Here is an 18,082-nt window from a genome sequence, read left to right on the forward strand (position 1 = left end):
CAAAAAAAAATGTAAAATCATTAAAATACAATTATTAATAATAAACCAAAAACTATCAAATTGTGTTTTAGTGAGATTCTCTAATCTCTAAAGAATGCTGTCAATAGCGTAGATCACCAAGCTCTATATGCTATATGGGTCCAGAGTCACTGTATAAACTGACAACTCATGATCCAAATTATACCACTAACTGAAAACATACTGGAGCATATTTTCTCATATTCTCAGAATATTTTGTTGGATGAATATCTGAACATGCAATATTTCAAAAGGAGGAACAGAGTCTCTGCTTTTAAACAAACAAACAAAAACAAAACAAAACAAAAGGTTTTATTCAAGCTTGAATGTTGGTATGTTTTATAAAAAAGCAACATTTTAAAATGTGCGTAACTCAAAACTACACATTATATTGAGCTTATATTCTGTTTTCTGGCTCCTAAAATTATCATACCCCAAAAGCACCAAATAAGAGTGAAAATGGAATTTGTTAAATAAAATTAATTATTTAAAATGAACAAATAAATCAAGGTAAATAAAACTAAGTTACTCGCCACTTGGCCAATACCTTTATTAGGAGCTACAATATGAATGGCTTAAAACAAAGCAGACTCAGTCAGACTCAAATAAAATCAACTAAAGAAAGCATCTGTCATCATTTGTGGGTCTTCTAATCATGTATACAACAGTGAACGCTTTACTATCAGATGTTTTGACTGTTGTCAGTTCTTTAGATTATTTGGTTTATTCTCAGGAATATGAGTTATAATGAGGTACATAATGAAGGCACAGATCAAGCTCTATGGCAGGAGTCTTGATTATAAAAAAAAACTATTTGCTTACTTCTGCTCTCACTCTTTTCTTTCTTCATGTTCAGCTTCTCCACTGTGAATCTCTTCTCATCTGGCTTGATCAACACTGAATTTTCCCAGCTAAGGAGAATAACATTAAACACTCTTGATGACTGCAAAATTATCATTTTCTGTATGTCTACAGAGCATAACCTTCATAATGAACTGAAAGAATTGGCTAAAAAAAGTTTAATATTTAACTCTTACACAGTCAGGGTCCAATAAATCTTCTTCAATGATTTATTCAGGGACTTCTCTAACATGAATCCATCTCTGGAATTTATCCTGAAAAATTAACTTCATTAATTCTACAACTATAAACGCTTCTGGTTTATTGTGCTCAGTGGCTGCTGGGGAAAACCTAGTTATTATGATAATTAGTATGAGAAATCGAAAGGAAAACAAACTATTAAGATATATTTTGAATTTTCACAATAGTAATAAGAAAACAACATAAAACCTTTGTGAATGCTCAGATACTGCAGTTACCTGAGTTCAGTCAGGCTGGGACAGGCCTGGATGAGGGACAGGATTTCAGGGGTAAACGTGTCACTCAGACGTGAACCATCCAGACAGACTTTCTTCAAACCAGACAGTGATTTCAGGAAAACAAACAGTTTCTTAAACTTAAAACCCCTAAAGAACACAAAACCCAGATGAAGTAGTAAATGTGACATGCTGGTTCTCAGGCTCAAAGCTTAGATATACATGCTTTTAATTTGTATGAATAAAAAAAGAAAAGAAATTCATCTAATAAACACCTAAATCTACCAACTGATCATGATGTAAGATCTTTAACAGGATAGTTTACTCAAAAATGAAAATTCTCTCATCCTTTACTCACCCTCATTTCACTGCAAACCCATAAGACTTTTGTTTACCTCTGAAACACAAATGTGTCGATTGAAAGTCTTATAGCTTTGCAACAACACAAGGGTGAGTAAATAATAATTTCTAGGTGTACTAATAATTTAAATATATTTGTGATAGCAAATGGCAGCCATTCTTAAGGAGGTATATCTGAAAAAGAAAGAATGAAGCTTCTACTCACAAAAGTCGATAACTGTCCAACTGTACAACAGAGTCGATGGTGGAAACCACTGAGCTTGGACAGGTTAGAGTCAATGATGTTATCGCTGAACTGCTAAAAGACAACCTGAAGCATTCACAGATATAAACATCAGTATAGGTTTATTATAATCAGGTGGTAGGATGAGACTGCAATTTTGTGTGTGAAAAGTGATTAGAGTTTCATACGTGATATCTTCATCTCTGACTGACACAGTGATCTCTGAGGAAATTTCATGTAAAAGACTTTCACGGTTTTCAGGCTTCTTTATACTGGCAAAATTTAATGAGTGTATTTCATTATTAGATATGAGTGACATAAACTTGACTAAATATACAGAATAACTGAATATGGCAATTAGTAAAATGTTATTCTAAAATGAATTATACATTACTTGAGTTTATGCAGAATCTTCCCTTTACCAGCAGCTGAGATCAAACCAACAACATCATCTGAAATGTGATCCATCATCAACCTTTGAAAGTAAAAAAATACAGAATTTTTTATTTGATCCTCATTACTCAAACAGGTAATTCTGGACTTGTGTGTGTTTGCAGTGATTCAGACTAAAGTATGGGAGCATTTTGTTTTAAGTTTTGACTCAGCATTTTCTCTCACTCTGGTCTGGTTTAGAAAAGTGATTGTGATCTCAGTGACTGTGGAGTAAGCAGTGTGTGGTAAAAATCCAAATAATATCACAGTAATGACTGCTGTAGTACTGAATATCAGATTACACTCGAGGCTGAATCACAGCTGTGCTCATATTCAGTTCTACAGCTGAATATTGTATTGTACAAAATACAATATTACAAGTATTGCTTGTGTGATATTGCATAAGTATTGAAACAGATACAATTTACATTTAGAGCTCCAAGAGAAGTAAATGTTTTGAAATTGCTGTAAATAAAATGTAAGTGCCGTAAAATGTCATGTGTTTATGACGTGTCAGAAAAGGCTCAAAGTTTCGCTCACCACAGCTCTTTACAGCGGTACAGTTCAGGCTGAAGCATCTTCAGATCATCAGATGTTACATGGAGTTTCAGGTTTCTGATGTGTTCACAGCACTGTAAACAGTACTTCAACACCCAACAGTCTGTCCTTTTCAGTGGAATATTTGACAGATCTATCACAATCAAACCTTCCAAAACTTTCCCAACGAAGCTTTTCTCATGGAGCTCATAGAGACAATGGAGAATGAACAGCATGTGTTCATTTTGATATCTCTGTGAGCACTGATTGATCCATTCCTTGATCTGGGATTCTGTGTTGATAGAGACGGCCATGTTGTGCTTTTCAAAGAATGAAGGGATCCATTCTGTCTTACAGAGACCACAGAGGAACAGAATCACAGGCTGCAGCCACTCTGAATGTCTAACTTCTACATCTGTCATTGAAAAGTCTCTATCAGACCAACAGGACAGAGTCCATCCTCTCTCTACAGTGTGAAGCAGCTCTCTCACTTTCCTCTGGGAATCTTCTTCATCCAGAAGGACATAGTACAGAGCAGTGAAGAACTCCTGAAAGCTGAGATGCATAAATTTGACCATCGTCTCCTGGTGGATTCTTCTCTTAATGAGGAACTTGCACAGGAATGGACTGCCATCAGTGTCTGAAACTGTTTCATGAACACTTTTCTCATCAAACAAGACCTGATGTTCCAGCATCCCTCTGTCTGCCAGCTGACCCAGACTCCTCAGCAGGGTCGGGACGGACTGACTCAAACCCTGGCAGTGATGCTCCAGTAGAGTGGACACAAAGTCAGCGTAGATGGAGGTGGTGGTTTCCAGTCCACTTGTTACATTTGCACCAACTCTGAACATCTCACTGATGATCCAGCAGATAACAGGTTTGGAACAGGCAGTGAGGAGGGTTTCATTTGCTCTTACACAGTCAAACTCTTTCCTGAAGAACTTCTGGAAGTACCCGTCCACCTGACTTGCAGAAAAGCCCATGAATTTAGAGAAACGCTGTTGTCCTTTCAGCATCTTGTTCACAGTGTTCTTAGTTCTGGTGGTGACCAGCAGTGTGGACTCAGGGATGAGGTACCTTCTCATTAGGCCACAAAGAATGACCTCAGGTGGGGCTTTCTGAAGCGGATCAATGTTTGCTGACATGTCATAAATGTCCTCTGTGAGTCTCAGCTCATCAAATTCATCAATGATGAAAAGCACCTCCTCTGATGACTGCTGTAACATCTGTGAGATCTGATCAGATGTTAAACTGCAGCTGTAGCTCAAGAGCTCAATTAAGTTCATCTCCTCAGAAATACACATCAGCTCTTCACACCTCAGATAGAAAACTAGACCAAAACGTCCAGAGTATAACCTTTCAGATGCCCAGTTCAACATGATCTTTAGTGCTATGAAGGATTTGCCACTGCCAGAGTCGCCTTGGAGAATGACACTCACTGGATCACGGAACTGGAAACTACCACCCATAACCCGCAAACAACTCAAAAGCTCGTCCACACTGATGATCTTAAAGATGTCATTTTCATTTTTCTGAATGATCACTGGTTCAGTATAGAGGACAGGAAATGACTCTTTTTGACCAGATAGTAAGCTCCACTCATTCTCATACTTCTGTATGAGTGACAGCTTATATTGATGTACAATCTCCTGAAATCCTGAAGGAAAACCTGTTGATTAACAAACAAAATGTAAGAGCAAATGCAATAACACTCAAACCACTTAATATTGCATTCTAACTACTGTTTTTAAAAAATATTGTAAAACCATCAAAATACAATTATTAACAATAAACCAAAAACTTTGGTTATTTGTTTTAGTTTTAGGTAAATACTACATTGGTAAATAAAGCTAGAATCACAAAAGTTCAAAAGTATCTTCTGCTCAGCAAGCCTGCATTGATTTGATCCAAAATACAGTAAAAATAATAATATTACAATTTAAAATAATATGAAATAATTAAATATTTATTTCTGTGATTAAAGCTGAATTTTCACCATCATTACTTCAGTCTTCATCACACAATACTTCAGAAATTATTCTAATATGATGATTTGATGCTCAACTAACATTTATGATCATTATCATTGTTGAAAACAGTCGTGTATAATTATTTATTTTTTTACTTTGATGAATAGAAAGTTCAAAATAATCTACTTAGGATTGTTTATTACACAAAAAGTAATTTGAGAGGAACTTTAAATATATGTAAATTTCAAGTCACATGATGTTTGTTAACATATAGACCACAAGATATTAATAACTGAATTTACACAACAGATCCAGTTCAAAAGTTTACATATGCTTGATTCTTAACAGTGTGTGTTGTTACCTGGATGATCTAAAGCTGCAAACATTCACTGATGCTCAAGGCAACACAACCCATTAAGAGCCAGTGGGTGTAAGCATTTTAACAGGATGTGACCATCTCAGATATATAATCAAGTGACCAAAAACTGATGAATTTGTGATCTTGAGACCAATGTTAAACAGAAGGCGTGAGGACCTCAAAGTGACAGCTTCCTAATATGAACGGGTAAAATAAAAGTAAAGAGTTGAAAAGAATAATCAAATGTGCTGCTAAACTAACATATAAATGACCAATAACCAATTGGCATTCTAACCTAAATTCGAGGTTGTGATAAAATGGAGTCGGATAAGTTTAACTGGAATTAAATGACTTTGCCACACGGAAAACACAGTAACAAGCAGAGACCTTCACCCGTTTTATTGGAAACCGCCATTGGACCAATACCAATAAATGGGCTTACACTTCTGGTTCAGTAGCTCTAAATAATTATGACCATCAGTGTGAGAACTGCTCGGTCAAGATTCAAATTACACCTGTTTAAAAAAAAGAAAATCTTTTTTAACTAAATCACCACCGATTAATGTTTCAGCTTTTAAATTATGGATCTAAACTCTTATAGTGTTTCGTGTTATTCAGTTAGTCAGTAATTTATTTCAAGATCAATCAAAGTAGAGCTCTTATATTAAACAGCCAGAATATAAGCCTACCTTTGGGTCTTATCTGGTGACTTTCAGTCCAATCATGCTTTCCAAATTCTGAGATAGTGGGCTGCTTAATTAGGAGAGAAGAGTGTTAAGCAGTTCATTAACACGGAGCAAACAGATGCACACAACATTAGTTGAAAATCAAAAGTCCTTCTTAGTTCACCAAGGTCTCATTATAACAAATACACATAATAGGAAATTCCTCATCACTTACATGAGCATATGAATGTGCTTCCACCCTTCTGTCTGGCCCTGCATGAAAAGAATTTGTTAGAGCTCATGTCAGCTGGAATAATGTCACAAAATACAATTTGCTTGGATAGGAAAAAGATACCTGATAATATGTATTTTTAGGTCTCTTATTAAAGGCCACTGTTTTTTTTTTTTTTTTTTTTTTTTAATTTCTTAGAGCAGGGAACTTGTATAAAGACCACAGACTGGTAGAGAAAAAAAAATAATCTAAGAAACCATACCTTCTAGCCACTTAATCTAAAGAGGTCAAAAGTAGGGCTAGGATGATACACCTATCTCCCGATTCAATATGCGATTCTACAAGTATTGTGATTCGATATTGCAATATATTGCGATTTTTTTTTTAACACTAGACCACGGGGAAAAGTTAAATCATACACTTATACAGACTGTACATGATGTATAAGGTGAGTCATATTTACAAAAACAAATCATCACATCTTTCTGACATTTATTTCAGAAGCATCATACAGAGTACATTCTCTTGAATAAATGATTCAATGACAAATACATTTTTAACAGTCACTTGTCGACACCAAGTGACGAAACTATGTAGTCGATAAATGCGTTATTTTAAGCACCAAGTTTCGCTATCGTAGACATCAGTGTTCATATTTGAACTTGAAACTTGAAACTTTTATCCAAGTACTTCTATGATAATATATGAGTTATATAACTCTGTAGGCTATTTAACTACATATTCCTGTCAATTCCTAGGGGAGTCTTACATTTAGAAATCTATATTTCAATATTTGTGGTAACATTAGCAGGCAGCACAACATTAGCAGTAAAATCTTTCTGTGGATCGCTCTTTGACTATGACTTTATTACAGTATTAAAGGCAATACATAAAGGGATAGCTCACCCAAAAATGAAAACTCTGTCATAATTTACTCACCCTGTTCCAAATTTATATGATATTCATCCATCTCTGGAACACAACTGATTTTTTTCACTATATGGGCCACAAGAGAAATATTAAGAAAATAAATTAAGACAGTTATATACTGCTATCAGAACATATTGAAACAGATGCAGCTCATGGATGTATATTATAATGGGCCTACAGCAAGTCAAATACTTTAACAGAATATTCAGGCATCTCCAGAAAAAATGCATGAAAAAAAAAAAAAAAATAATAATATATATATATATTGTATATTATATATATATATATATACAGTATATATATATATATATATATATATATATATATATATATTGTTTTACTTCTTATTACATATGCATACAATTATTTTTTAAACATTTAAGCCATAGATGAAAACCAGTAGCCACATATTAAACTATAGGCATATCTATATTTATTTAGATCAATATCAGACTTTGATTACTTGTTTTGAACAACTGTCGTAAGTTTTGTTTTTTCTTGCAATGGCCAATATTACACTTACTTATACTGACACCTACCGGTCAGTCATGCAAAAATCATGCAATCATGGTCACTCAGCATCATGCAAAAATATAGGTTTACAGTAACGGATGCTACTGTTAATGCATCATTCGCAGTGACAGATTTATTCTGTGACTTTCCTAGAATGGGCAGTTTGCCTGATCAACAACATACAATAGCACTGGTATTACACAACATTCAGTGGCGCATGCATACCACTCAAATACAGATGAGCCACCAACTGGCTATATTTAAAAAATATTACCAATTTGTAAATTCGATGAATTTATATTTATTTTTTAAAAATCACTAAATTAGGCTATTTATTTAGGATTTTGTGTCACACTTACGTCAGCTGCTCAACTCATATGTCACATGCTAGCGCCACAACATCCCACGATAATGTCAGTGGCACATGTCACAAGTTCTAGTGGTGCATACCATTATCCACTGGCTCATATGGAAACCGGTGTTCTGACGATTTATAATAATAATAATAATAATAATAATAATAATATGTTTATTTTATATAGCGCCTTTCTGAGGACTCAAGGTCGCTTTACAATAATTACAAATACACATAACATAGAAACATGACATAGAGACGATACATATAAACTGTGAGCGATAACCTAGTAGAGGTATAGTACATATAGAATCAGAACATTCAGGGGTTAGGGAAACAAGTGACAAAAAGATGTGTTTTAATGTGGGTTTTGAAGTCTTGTAGTGATGAGAGATTGCGGATTTGTTGTGGAATTGAATTCCAGAGAGTTGGCGCAGCGGTGCAAAAAGCCCTTCCACCAAATGATGATAGTTTGTGCCGTGGGATTGTCAAATATTTGTGCTACCAATATCATATTCATGTGGTTTGAGGCTTTTAACGTCCATACATTAATATCTACCCCAAACCTACCCTGTTCTTGAGCACCAGGAACCTTACCCTTAATAACTCTCTTATCTGTTTGGTAACCACACTCAAAAAAATATTTAACCCCAAAATTTAAAACTTATGTATTTCAATTACATGTCAATTTTCCATCCAATTTAATCACATAAATCCAACGTAAAAGTTACAATTTTATTTAAGCTTCAACATCATGTTCAGTTGACGTGAATGAATTAAATAATTGTTATGTAAAATGAACTGTGATTTAAGATTGTGTATTAAATACACTTTACTCATTTTAAATAAATTGTTGTTACTTGCTTTATATAACTATCTTACATTTCCTTAATTCTACTGAAAAACGGTCAAAAACATGTTCAGTTTTCAAAGATTTATTGTGTGCAATTGCTCCCTATGTCAAAAGAAACATCCAGTCTGACAAAAGAAACAATAAAATCCAAGCAAGACATAATACAGCACTTTACAAATTAATGCAACAGTTTTATGTATCCTTCCAAACTGTACTTTCTATGGTTATTACTCATGTTACACTTTTTAGTTTTAAACCAAGTAACAGGGATCCAAATTTCAATATCAGACATTCTTTTTTTAACATTTTCAAGGTAAACATTTTGATATCACTGATAAGTACAGTAATTAGTTTGTGCTTTCTTCTGATCAGGATTTAAAAACACTAAATATTTGTAGAACAAATAAACAATCAGGACACTTGGATAAAAAATTATAATAAATGTAAACATGAATGTAATTGGTACCCATCTTCCTAAAACATTCTTTTACATTTAACATGTTTCACATTTCAACATTTAGGCAAGAATTAAGTGTCCTACTCACTGCCTGATCAAGCTATCCGTGGAGTATGCTGCATAGCTAAAGAAGATCTCCACCAAGAATGTCCAATCTTAAAGAAGAACTCCGGTCAATTTTAACATTGAGCTGATTTTTTTGTACATTTGGAGTGCTGTCAATACAGAGAACAACGACAAAAATCGGTGTTGCCTACGCCGTGTTATCCTCATTTTAAAATGTGCACCCTGTTGACTTCAATGGGGCAAGTCTTAAACCTGCTTTTAGCCTCTTAACATCCTTGATGTGTCATTACAAGTGCCCAGCCAATGTGAGTGATTCCTTCAGTGTGAACGCGGGTCAATCTGACTGCAGTAGATGTGAAAGATATGAATAAAAATGATGTTTATTCAACCAGCGCTCATATCTGTATTTACATCCTGTTTTCGGTCGAAGTCCATAGTAATCGATTGACGAGTTTACGTGCGTGATCATAGGTACTAAACCAATGCGCGTGAACTCGACAATCGATTACTATGGACTTCGACCGAAAACAGGATGTAAATACAGATATGAGCGCTGGCTGAATAAACATCATTTTTATTCATATCTTTCACATCTACTGCAGTCAGATTGACCCGCGTTCACACTGAAGGAATCACTCACATTGGCTGGGCACTTGTAATGACACATCAAGGATGTTAAGAGGCTAAAAGCAGGTTTAAGACTTGCCCCATTGAAGTCAACAGGGTGCACATTTTAAAATGAGGATAACACGGCGTAGGCAACACCGATTTTTGTCGTTGTTCTCTGTATTGACAGCACTCCAAATGTACAAAAAAATCAGCTCAATGTTAAAATTGACCGGAGTTCTTCTTTAAGTTTTGGTGCTGGATTAAGTATCATTCCACTGTTGCTGAACTCTGTGTAAGCTCTCCGAAGCTGAATTTCAGCAGAACACAGGAACAAAAAAACCTGAAGCCAAGAACTGTTCTTGACTATAACAGTCTCGGCTCTGCTGCAAACCAAGTCATCAGATAAGTTCCTGGACTGAGTCAATAGCACAAATGGTGCATTAGGTGCAGTTTCTTGCATGCTGGAGTTAGTGTCATCAGTCCATCGAAAAATTCCTTTTAGGGCATGCCTGTCTTAAAAGGTTACGTTTTTAAAGTTCTTAATCTCCCTTGAGTTGTTGGAAACATCTAGGCAAGAAGTGAATGTCATCAGTACCTTTTGAAAGAATTCAAACGTGAATTTGAGACTCTGAGGGTAGCTTAAGCTGAGAGCGTAGATCAGTCCGAACAGCATTACCAATCCAAAGGAAACACTCTTTTAGTTCTGTAGTCGCTGCAGACCCTATATCACTACTCCAACATCCTCTGGCTTGTCCTCAGCACCAGCACCTTCTTTACGGATCACAAAAAGCCCCAGAGTGGTCTCAGAAATTCCTCTCTCAGCTTCTTCAGGATTGCAGTCCTAAGCCAAAACAAAAGACAAACAATCAAATAATAATTAACACCTTGTTTAGTTTCACTGAAATATTGGTAACATACAGGCTGGCAATAGGATTAGGTCATTACAAAAAGTACATATACAAACCTCAATTTCTTTGACGAGTGTTGTAATGTCCTCATTGAAGTACACACAGGCTTTTTATGACACAGTCTCGTTTGATGTGCATGTCATCACACTGAAAATTATGATAATATAAAAAACACTTATTATAGTATATTTTTTTATATATATATGTATAAGTTGACTTGAAACGCACCTTGTCTGTAATTGCCATAATGCATGATATCTTCTGTCCAGAAGCACCACCTTTGCTGCTGCAAAGCTTGTGTAGATTAACAGTGTATCTGTCCAGCTGCGCCAAGAACTTTGACAGAAGTGGCACAGTTTATGAATTCTGTAAAAAAATAAAAAAATAAAAATAAAAAAAAAGGGGGAATAAAAGATGGCCATGAAATATAGGCCTACTGTGGAGGAATTCATTGTAATTTACAATTTATTGCTGTGTAAATATCAATAACACTTACTTCATTTACTGTGAACAGTGCAGACCACCTGGTAGGTAAATCAGACACCAATTGTCCTAAAAGTGCAAGGGCAATTACTGTATACACAACGATGCCTGAAACTCAGCCCAAAATATCCATGTTTAAGTTTCAATAACTCATACCTACTGGATAATTCACACTTTGCATTGCCACATTCCCAAAACTCACATCTGAAAAAGAGAGAGAAAACAACAGACATCACACCTTTGTAAAGAAATTAAATAGGTCAAGTTTAATTTTATTACAAAGCAAAAAAAATACACATAGGCCTACCATAATTGAGTGATTGTGCCAAACCGGAGCCCGAAATGCTGGAATATTGTCACATCGATGAGAACTCTAAAATAGCAAAGACAAATGGTTTTATTTGTTTGTAATGAAATTACAACTCAGCATGAAAAAAAGGAAAGCATGATCATTCTATAAACCTTTGCATAAAGATAACTTTCATAAACGGTAACGTTAGATTAAGTATGTTTGTGCAACGTTTTGGCATAACTTATTCAAATGATTTTTCAAGCAAAGTAAAATGTAGGCCTAACTCACGTCGAGATGACAAGTTGTTATTAAAAATGACGCACATACATACACGTTAGTCAGTCGACCGTAGACCGTAGGCTTTATGATCAAAGTTACAAATATTTTTAAGATATTTGTTTTAATGAGAAATCCTATACAATGGTATAAACCTTCATATAACGTACGTTAGGCCTACATTCGATTGACTGTGTTAGTGCAATGTTTTGGCATAATACAAAGTAAAATGCAAGTCAAAAATCATACGAGTAATCTGCCTAAATGCAAAAATGATGCACATAAGTTAGTCAGTCGACAATAAATCTTTAGAAAGATCAATTAACAGTACTCTTTAACGTTATAGGTTAACTGGGAAGGCCGAAAAAGTTCATTCGTCTGAAGTGCAGTCTGCAGTCACGGCGAAACTAAGTTTAATTAATTAAATCAGATCGATTACATTTATAAAAAAAATAATAGATGAAGTCGAAATCATTTAAAATATAGAAAATATCTTACCTTGTCGAATATTTCACATAATCGCTGACGCTGAGTCTTGTATCGCACCTCCAACGACTGTTGCCGCCTGGGCGCCTGCGCCTTCAGAGTGTGTTTTTTTTTTTTTTTTTTTTTTTTTTTACTCTAGTGCGCATGCGCCACATCTGCATTTGCCCCTTATGGCAACAAATCAAGTATAGTTTATGTAATTTGATCAGTTTTGACTTGAATCCATTACATTCATGTTGTGTAAGAGTAATTCGCAACAATAATGGTTATTTTATACATTTTTAAATATATTTCATTTAAATTGTTTGCTTAAATTCAATTAGTGGCAAGAATCATTTTTTTGAGTGCAAGGACCTGGTTTCTGTTAGGACCTCATTTAGGACAAAAGCTTTAGGACATTTCTTAAGTGCCTAATCTTATTTTAACAAAGGATAGGTAAAGGCTATTACAGAAGCATCCTAACATCCTAAAAACTGTCTTAGAACAACTCCACTGGTGTCCTAACTTCAAAATTATTTGAAAGCCAACTGTAAAAATCACATAACAATAGCCCTGTCTGAGAATGGCGTCACATTTATTAATGATACAAGATGAAGAACAGCAATGTTTGATGGTGGAAACACGCAACATGATGTTCTTCACTTTGACAACAAAACAAATAATAACAGACTCCCATGAAAAGTGATAGGCTTTGCCTTTTCTATCAAGGTTATCCAAACTTCTCTTTCTACAGCACTTAATTAAAAGCATTTTTAAAAGCATATATTGCTTCTCCATTTAAATTGAGCGTTTACTTCACAGCAGCTGCTTGTACATCGTTGGATGCTTGGTAAAAGACCTACCAAACTCCTCCGATCTCAGTGGGTGGAAGATTGGAAGTAGGACCAGATGATAGAAATGCTAAGTGGAATTTTGGGAAAGCTGATTGGGATAAGTTTTAGAAATTGAGTGATAATGCAATGACTAGAATTGAGGTTTTTGGAAGAATTGAGAAGAGCGATTAGAATTAGAATATAATAGAATTGAGAAGAGCGATTCACAAAGCAAAGAGGACGAGTTGGAGGATTTTTTTGTGATGAAATAGAAGGAACTACACCAGTAGGAGAAGTGTGGGTGGGAAATGATTAAAAGGAGTTATGTAATTTGAAGAGCTTTCAAAACAACGCCAGTAACAGCCATACAGGTAGAGATGGGAGAACTGCCACTAGAGTTAAGAAGGAAGCAGTTGACAGCAAACTATTGGGCTGGTTTACAAGGGCATAATAATTCACATCTCGCTAAAACTGCACTGCAGGAGAGCTGGGAATATGAAAAAAAAAAATAATAATAATATTTGGACGGATTGGAAATTATATAGTTAAAGATTTAAAAGTGTTTCATTTGAGGATAAATCGGATGCTAGTTTATCCAAAGATTGCTCCATGGAAGATATCTTGGCCTGAGGTAGACTGGTCTGTATTACAGGAAAAAAGGAAGGCACAGGAAGATACTAATTTGAAAAGAGTGTTCAATAATCGGGTAATGGAAAAATATAATGTATATCCAGATTTATACAGATGGTGCTAAGAATCCAGAGACAAAAGCAAAATAATTGGGGGTGGTGATACCAGATAAAGGAATAGGAATCAATAGAAGAAATGCTGGAAATGCTGGCATGTTAATTGCATTACGATGGCTATTAATTTATTATCTTACTAAAAATGTAATAAATCATTTTGGTGTTTTGGGTTTGATGGATCTGAATTTGCTTGATTCATGCAAATCCAGTGTAGAATTGTAATGTGTGAAAATCATTTTATGTCAAATAAATAAATGTTCATTATGCTCAGCTGTTTTTGTGTGTGTGTGTGTGTGTGTGTGTGTGTGTGTGTGTGTGTGTGTGTGTGTGTGTGTGTGTGTGTTTAAGCTTTGGGTTCAATTTAAATTATTTTAATCATTTAAGACATAAAGCAACTTTTAACTTTAAAAACAAAAGGTTACAAGGGGGTTATATAGCTAGCCTATACGTGTGTTTATATGATTAAACTGTCATATTAACAAAAAATCAAGTTCAATCTATCCTACAAAACATCCTTTCATAACACAAAATATCATTTCAATTGGATCGTTTTAATAAAATACTTGACATTAAAACTTTGAAGCGCTCCACATACACACACGCACACACACACACACACACACACACACTTCCGGCATGAGATGGTTAGCGTGGCGGTGTTGTCCCATATACTGTCTATGTCTTGTCCTCAGACTGACATGCTCTGCGTTTCTGCAGTTAAACTCGATGGAGCGGTTTAAGATTTCATAAATACAGAGAAGATGAGATTTTGTAAGATAGGATTAGAAAACTAAATCAATTTGAGATTTAGTTCTGAAATAGGCCTACGAATTTGTGAAAATTCCTAAATTAACTTGATAGAAAGTCTGAAACGAAACATCTAAATTTAGTTTCGCCTTTATGATTTACAATAGTTTTAGACTATACTTACCGTCTCTTGAGCGTTGTCTGAGCTCCACTGCTTGTTGATTACAGCCAGCCTCTAATATTTCGAGTGTTACAGGAACCGCGTCCTTCAATGTGAAAGTTTTCACCATTAAATCGGCGAGATCTGCAGAGTCTATAACTTTGTCGACTGTTAATGTTTCGACGTGTGGTTTTTCTTCCGATCGCACAATTTGCTTTTAAACTTCTTTTGGTTTTCTATCCCAAGATCATCATAAATATGACACAGGAGCTCTTTAATTCTCAGACACTTTTCCATTAGTGATGGGCCTGTCATGAACGGTTCGTTCATTTTGAAAAAATCTTGAACACCGAGTTGTCTGGTCTCAGAGAGTGTTTCGTTCATTTTGTGTACTCGTTTCCTGTACAGAACATCTATAAGTTAGGTTCTGTAAAGGAAACGAGTGAAGGTGCGTCGTCCATTTCTCTTACACATTTTCACATTTTGTAAGTTTAAATTGAAACATAATTTAAATAAAAGGAAGCAAAAAAATAAAATAAAAAAATGAAACTTTAAAATAAAGGGCATCACAAATGTTAAATTAATTTAGAAGGGATAGGCCTACAGTTATTTGGGCTTTTCGATTTTTTTTTTTAACCTTTACATTTTCTACTGTAGGCTACTCCATACTCCATTTAGTTTGATAATTATAAACTTTTCCTAACAACAAAAACAAATCGATAATATATCATTTTCTTTTGGAAAAGTTATATTAATTTGAATGAAGTAAAACAGATGACATATTTAAGACTTGATTGCAGTTCATTTAACACAGATCTCACCAAAAGAAAAATGAACATGGCCTTAAAAAAAAAAAAAAAAAAGTGCACAATATAGACTCTTTCACAATTACAAAAACAGCCATTGTAATATGCAGATGAAGGATATATTCTGTGAGAAAATTTAAATGACACTTCTTTGGTTTTATTTGTTACACAATACCGACTAAGAACAACTCCCCAAAAATGTCCCCACTCAAATGAGGGAAACATATTAACCTAAACAAATATAGCTAGATCACGAATATAGATAAAATTTTGCCAGAAATAGAATTCAAGACAATACAATATTCTTAAACAGAAATATGACACTTTTTGACAATTCAAGACAGTAATACTGAAAAACTGACCATCAGAATTCAACTGACCAACTAATAATATATCAGACTCGTAATAACAACTAATAATAACCGGTCAAAAAAATAAAGTTTTTCTTTTGTGTGTAATATACTTTTTAATCCAAATAAAAAAGGAGTGAGGAGAGAAGTTGTTTAAAAGCCAAATATATGTCAAAAGGACTTGCCTGTAAAAAATTTATAAACAAAGAGGTATCAACATGAGAGTATAAATTTTTTCCTAAGATGCAGTTTTGATATTAACAAAATACAATTTTGTTTATTGTTTTGGTCTTATCAATGCAGAAATAGGGTGTTTTGTACAGATAACTGATAACTGGGGTGCTTTTCATTTCTAAGTTCTGCATCCTCGTTTCTTTTCCTCGCGTCTCAGCTCCATCCCCCGTAGGAAAGCCTGCAATTGGTTCTCTTCTGGATTTCACTATTGGGGGCCTTTCCATCAGGAAAAAAATCCTTATATTAGAAAAATTATTAGAAAAATCGTAACTTTTTTTTCAACAGCTCAGGTCAGAACCATAGACTAAAAAAAAAGAACAGTGGAAACGCAACAAAAACTCAGGCAGGCCAAACGTGCATTTTTTAAATTTTTTTATTGAAAGTAAAAATCTATCAAATGCAATTAACTAATCATCTGATAAGATTAAATATAAAGTGTCTGTGCAATATGTGTTCTTTTATCAATTTTGTTTCGTTTTTTTTTCCATGGAGTGCTCAGCTAAACTGGCCAATAAAAGACTAACTACTATTATTCCTTTTAATTATACTAATGTCTGAATAAAACGTGTACAAATGTATAAAACTGATCAGAGATCAGGGCTGCGTTCAGCCCCGACAAAACGTTGCACAACGTTTTTTAAACAGAAACGGTGATGCGTTGAACACACTGTTCTGATGACGCAAGAAAGAGTTGCAACTATGGCAGCTGAGAAGGCCATTCTCTCTGTTCTTTGAGAAGAATTTTCGGAGCCTGATGAAGTCGGTATAAATATGTTTAATACTACAAAATATGCCCGATGTTACAGTTACTGCACTTGCCGCCCAGAACAAAAGAGAACATCCCAATCGAGTGAAGGGATTTGTGGAAACTGAAATGGAAGCACACATCTTACCTAATGCAGACTAAAACACATATCTATATAGCCTCACATACTGACTTTATTTGTAGGTCATACTGTTTTAATACCCTGTATTTTATTTCTCATTTTTAGGAAAAGCACTTAATTACCATTGTTTATTTCTATACCATACACTTGCAATTAAGCTAAAAATATAAACAACTACATCATTATGTTGATATCCTATATTTTTCACAATAAAACTTTCGACAAACATGTCTTCTAATATCCTCAGTTGTTGCGTATACCGAGCTGCATCGAACACATTTGTAAATTACTTTCCTTGAACCCATTGTGCGAGTTCACTTTAATACCGCGTGCTCATGTTGCTGCTGATTGGACTGCAGTTCTGACACACCCACCAAACAAGAGAAAACGTATCTCCAGAGAATGTCTAATAAGGCGAGAAGTTTCACTCTAAGTACACTTCCGGCTTCTGAACTGGTTGCAGTTCCTCTCTGATTCCATATGAGGGCGCTCACAGGACGAGTGCAGAATGAATGGAGGTCTATGGCGCTATACCAATAAAAATCCACTTTTCTCAGGATATAATTTTTTGTCTAGTAATTTGAATGTTGTATTCGAAAGGAGATGCAAAGAAATTACACATTGCTGGGTGTTAGATTTTTTTGAGTCACTTATTTGCTTTAAAAAGTGTCTTCACTCCTCATTCTCCTTGATCTGTCTGCTGCCTTCGACACCGTGAACCATCAGATCCTTATGTCCAGCCTCTCATCACTGGGCATCACAGGAACTTCACTCGACTGGTTTGAATCCTATCTCACAGGTAGGTCCTTCAAAGTCGCATGGAGAGGCGAGGTATCCAGAGCACATCAACTGACCACAGGGGTTCCCCAGGGTTCAGTTCTTGGTCCCCTCCTCTTCTCCATCTACACTACATCACTGGGACACATCATACAGGCACACGGTTTTTCCTACCACTGCTATGCTGATGACACACAACTCTTCCTCTCATTTCGACCAGATGA

General features: G+C 35.0%; 1 protein-coding gene and 1 long non-coding RNA gene across 3 annotated transcripts in view; both read right to left on the reverse strand.

Moving 5' to 3' along the window:
• Window positions 1–18,082, reverse strand: part of LOC311291562 (uncharacterized protein) — a 178,831-nt gene that overhangs the window by 116,388 nt on the left and 44,361 nt on the right. The window contains 1 exon segment of the mRNA XM_084410623.1: window positions 841–929. Within this exon segment, the coding sequence (XP_084266749.1) occupies window positions 841–929 (89 nt within the window).
• On the reverse strand, window positions 10,113–12,809 carry LOC311291636. Of its 2 annotated transcripts, none has more exons than XR_014627589.1 (6): window positions 11,593–12,809; window positions 11,446–11,489; window positions 11,299–11,354; window positions 11,031–11,168; window positions 10,859–10,949; window positions 10,113–10,735 (listed from the first exon to the last, which is right to left on the reverse strand). It is a non-coding gene; the product is annotated as an uncharacterized lncRNA (long non-coding RNA). The 2 variants fall into 2 exon arrangements; XR_014627590.1 differs by having other exon boundaries at window positions 11,442–11,489.

This window comes from Rutilus rutilus (genome assembly GCF_951802725.1).
Source record: "Rutilus rutilus genome assembly, chromosome: 6".
NCBI lineage: Eukaryota > Metazoa > Chordata > Actinopteri > Cypriniformes > Leuciscidae > Rutilus > Rutilus rutilus.